The following is a 4,813-nucleotide window of genomic DNA, read 5'->3' as shown; positions in this document are numbered from 1 at the left end:
AACATTTGCTCAATGACATTGAATTAGAATTAAAGATTATCATAAGTGTGTATTCACCCCCTTCTACACACGTATTCGATCCCCAACAAGTGGTATCAGAGCGGGTTTTTCTATTAGCTACTGATATTCATCATGACTTCTCTAAATAAAATTCCTATGTTTTCTAAAGAAGATTATGATGACTGGAAAATCCGTATGCAGGCACACCTTTCTGCTCGATATGATGACATGTGGTACGTTATCACTGACGGACCCATGAAGATTCGCATAGTCAACACTGTTGAATCCATTTCAGGAGGTGAACCGCAGATGGTTGAAAAGCCCAGAGCAGAATGGACTAATGAAGACAAGAAGAAATCAAATCTTGATAATGTGTCCAAGGACATACTGTACAAAACGCTGGATAAAAACATGTTCAGCATGATCAAGACATGCTCAACTGCCAAAGAGATTTGGGAAAAACTTACTCAACTATGCGAACGAAACGATCAAACCAAGGAAAACAAACTCACTTTAGCCATTCAAATGTTTGACAATGCCAAAATAAAATCAGGAGAAACCATGGATGAGTTTGATGAAAGATTTAGCAAAATTATTTGTGAATTAATTGCTCTCGGAAAAATATACACTAACCGTGAAATTGCTTTGAAGGTTATGCGAGCACACCTAGAGAATGGGATGTCAAGACCATAGCCATGAGAGAATCAAAGGATCTAAACAAACTAGAGCTTCATGATTTATTTACAGATCTTAAAGCGTACGAGTTTGAACTCGGAATCAGAACAGATGAAGAACCATCATTCTCAAACCCCACCAAGGCATTAACGTCAACCGTGTCACCTCAGCTGACCGAGGAAGCATCAGCAAAGAAGACAGCTGAGCAGATGAGTGGCAAAGCAATGTCCCTCTTTATCAAAAGGTTTGGAAAATTTATGCGTAATAATAAAACAAAGTTTAAACCTTATTATAAACAAGACCATACAGAGGATGGTCCTGCGTGTTTTAACTGTGGCAAGCAAGGCCACTTCATTGCAGATTGTACTAAGCCTAAGAACGAAGAAAAAAAGCAGCATTATGAGAAAAAGAAAGGCAAAGAAGGAATAAGAACGTTCCGAAAGAAGAAGGAACAAAGAGTGCTAGTTGCAGATGAAGGTAAAAGCAAATGGGCAGAAACAGAGTCTGACTCATCCGATACAGATAGCTCATCTGAAGAAAGCGATGAAGAGCAAGTTCAGTGTCTTATGGCTAACTCTCAACATGAAGAAGACAACACTGAGATATTTGACTTTAACTCTTCTGATTTTGCACAAGAAGAACTCATTCAAGCACTTAATGATATGGTCACTGAGTATAAGAATCTTTCTACATCATTCGAGGAAGAAAAGACAGAAAAACCATGTCTCATTGATAAGTCAAGGGAATCTGGCTGTTTACATCAAAAAGAACTTGATGGTCTAAGGACAAAGCTAAACCTATTGGCTGCTGAGAATGATGATATGAAACGAGTATTCCAAGACACTTTGTATGAAAATCAAAAGTTGCTTAAAACAATCAATTCTTGGAATAATGCTTCTACCTCATTGGATAAAATACATGAGAACCAGAAACAAGTAGGTGATAAAATCGGTCTTGGATATGGATCAAATGAATGTATTGTTACAAAGGAAAATACTCAATCGTATTGTAGTGGGAACGATCCTAATGTAATAAGATTTGTTCGAAATAGTACGATATATGAACATGCTGAACCAAAGATCTATGATGAACAGTCAAGTCGCTATGAGAGCAAAGGTAAGCATAAAGGACTGGGATATGTGGAGCCTAAGATTCAAAGGAAAGGAGAGACATGGAGTAAAACTAGATTGAATGAACAAATAATGGGAAAGCAATCTAAGTTCAAGCAGTCGAGGTTTGAACCAAGTCAACCCAAGTACATGAATCATCGGATGACACAAAACCAGTACTTCAATTGCATGCCTGTTCAAAAACGATACAGACTGGTTAACAAAGATCAAAAGTTCAAACAATACACTGTAACATCTAGACCACACACAAGTACACATCGTACACCTCGACCGACTCACTTTATAGATGCACACACTGGTAAAACTATCAGAGTAATTCAGGTGTGGGTCCCAAAAGGTCTAATCCAGTTCGGACCCAAATAGATAAGGGTACCATGGTTATATATTCTTCTTGCGGGTACTATCAGTAAAATCAGTCGAGAAGAATAATCCAATGGAAAAGACAACGTTGTATCTTGACAGCGGATGCTCTAGACACATGACTGGAAATAAAGATCTATTATCCGAAATCATACATTACAAAGGGCCTAAAATTATTTTTGGTAATAATTCAAAGGGTAAGACCGTGGGTAAGGGTAAGATTACTCATGGTAACATTATTATTAATGACGTATTTCTTGTTGATAACTTATGCTATAACCTGATCAGTATTAGTCAACTATGTGATAATGGTTACACTGTTGAATTTCACAAGCATACATGCATGATCAAATCTAGTAATGGTGATATTATTTTAACCGAACTAAGAGAACAAAACACTAATAGGCTAAATTGGCAAAGTGAACAACCGTCAGTTCCTACTTGTTTTGTTGCTCAAAATTATAAGCAGTGGTTATGGTATAAACGTCTCAATCATTTAAACTTTAAGTTTATTAAACATCTGAGTAAACATGATTTGGTTCTTGGCCTACCCAAAGGTGACTTTAAAAAGAATAAAGTTTGTTTGGCTTTTCAGCAGGGCAAACAAGTGAGAGATACTTTTAAAACCAAAGGGTTTATATCTTCTTCTAAATGCTTAGACCTGTTACACATGGATCTATTTGGTCCTATACCGGTCAGAAGCTTAGGGGGAATGAGATATACCTTAGTGATTGTGGACGATTACTCTCGTTTTACTTGGGTAATTTTCTTATCGTCCAAATATCAAACAGCTACTCACCGGATAAAGATTTTTAAACGTTTGCAAAATGAGAAACGTATTGGGATAGATCGGATTAGGAGTGATAGAGGCACTAATTTTTAAACAAGACCCTTGAATCCTATCTAGATGACCAGGGAATCAAGCATGAGTTGTCTGCTGCTCGGGCCCCACAGCAAAATGGTGTTGCTGAGAGAAGAAATAGAATTCTTAAGGAGGAAGCTAGAACTATGATTGCTGATTCCAACGTATCTCAAAGACTCTGGGCAGAGGCAATTAACACAGCATGTTACACTCAAAACAGATCTATGATTAACAAGAAGCACAACAAAACACCATATGAGATCTGGAATGACACAAAACCCGATGTTTCTTATTTTAAAGTATTTTGTTGTACTTGCTACATTCATGATAATGGAAAACATCGTCTAACGGCCTTTGATGCTAAAGCATAATAAGGCATATTCGTTGGATATTCCTTTGTCAGTAGAGCTTATCGAGTATTCAATAAAAAGTCACTGACAGTAGAGGAATCCATTCATGTTATTTTTGATGAAACTACTATATGTGCAGATAAGCCCCTCGCCGATATCAAAGATCTAGCAAATAGGCTGGAATCAAATGTTCTAGATGATGAAAGTGACAGTGATGAACCTCCTGTCACAAGAAATGAACCAGTAAAAGAGATTGTTCAACCCAATGAAGGAAGAATGGATCAAGATCATGATGAATAGAGAATCGGAGAAGAAGTCACTGAACCTGATAACACAGTCAGGAATGAGGACGACACCCCAACAGGCACCAATCCCCTTGGACCAAATCTTTGGTGGAGTAAAAATAATCCACCCGAGCTGGTCATCGGTAACCCTATTGCCCCTCTCCGTACACGTAATCAAATGATTAATGAACTATTGCATGCAATATTTATTTCACAACTATAGCCTAAACACATAGATGAAGCATTACAAGATGCTAGCTGGATTGAAGCAATGCAAGAGGAGCAAAATCAACTCATGAGAAACAAAGTTTGGAATTTAGTTCCTCTACCGGAAAACCAAAACATTATAGGCACCCGGTGGGTGTTTTGCAACAAATTAAATGAGGATGGGACAGTGGTTAGAAATAAAGCCAGACTGGTTGCTCAAGGCTTTTGACAAGAGGAGGGAATTGACTTTGATGAATCATTCGCTGCAGTAGCAAGACTTGAAGCCATCATAATATTTCTTGCCTATGCTGCTTACAAAAACTTTAAAGTCTATCAAATGGATGTTAAGTCAGCTTTCCTCAATGGGCTACTTCAAGAAGAAGTGTATGTTGAGCAACCACCAGGTTTTATCAACTCCTTGACCCCTAATCATGTTTTTAAACTTGATAAAGCTCTTTATGGTTTAAAACAAGCACCACGAGCTTGGTATGACACATTATCACAGTATCTATTACATCACAATTTTGTCATAGGAACAGTCGATAAAACTCTCTTTAAATTTTTTAAAGGAGATCATATTTTACTTGTTCAAATCTATGTAGATGATATCATATTTGGATCAACTAATCCTCGTTTATGCGAGAAATTCTCTAAGTTGATGCAGGAACAATTTGAGATGAGCATGATGGGAGAATTAAATTTCTTTCTCGGATTACAAGTAAAGTAGCTGGACAATGGCATCTTCATAAATCAGGCTAAGTATACCAAAGAACTTATCAAAAAGTTTGGTATGGAGAATTGCTCTGCCATCTCCACTCCTATGAGTGCTTCCATCAAGCTTGATAAAGACGAGGCAGGAGCACCAGTTGAGGTAACAATGTACCGAGGTATCATAGGTTCATTACTTTATCTCACTGCTAGTAGGCCTGATATTATGTTTGTCGT

General features: G+C 37.5%; 1 protein-coding gene across 1 annotated transcript; it reads left to right on the top strand.

Annotated features, from left to right (window-relative positions):
* The first annotated feature begins 255 nt into the window (after positions 1-255).
* Positions 256-3,677, top strand: LOC140860778 (uncharacterized). The gene is made up of 5 exons (XM_073263786.1): positions 256-598; positions 652-2,033; positions 2,764-2,859; positions 3,081-3,231; positions 3,517-3,677. The coding sequence occupies exons 1-5, from the start codon at positions 256-258 to the stop codon at positions 3,675-3,677; spliced, it is 2,133 nt and encodes a 710-aa protein (XP_073119887.1).
* The last annotated feature ends 1,136 nt before the right edge of the window (positions 3,678-4,813 follow it).

The sequence above is a fragment of the Henckelia pumila genome, chromosome 1 (assembly GCF_033568475.1).
Source record: "Henckelia pumila isolate YLH828 chromosome 1, ASM3356847v2, whole genome shotgun sequence".
NCBI classification, from domain to species: domain Eukaryota; kingdom Viridiplantae; phylum Streptophyta; class Magnoliopsida; order Lamiales; family Gesneriaceae; genus Henckelia; species Henckelia pumila.
Note: the sequence above shows the minus strand (reverse complement) of the source record. Positions and strands in the feature narration are given on the sequence as shown.

Bases quoted from the DNA above. Each gene is read 5' to 3' on its own strand.
- LOC140860778 (XM_073263786.1), top strand. From the start codon at position 256: ATGAAGATTCGCATAGTCAACACTGTTGAATCCATTTCAGGAGGTGAA. The intron at 2,034-2,763 runs GTAACATCTAGA...GCTTTTCAGCAG, and splicing joins AAAAGTTCAAACAATACACT to GGCAAACAAGTGAGAGATAC. The intron at 3,232-3,516 runs GTTACACTCAAA...CTATATGTGCAG, and splicing joins AGAGGCAATTAACACAGCAT to ATAAGCCCCTCGCCGATATC.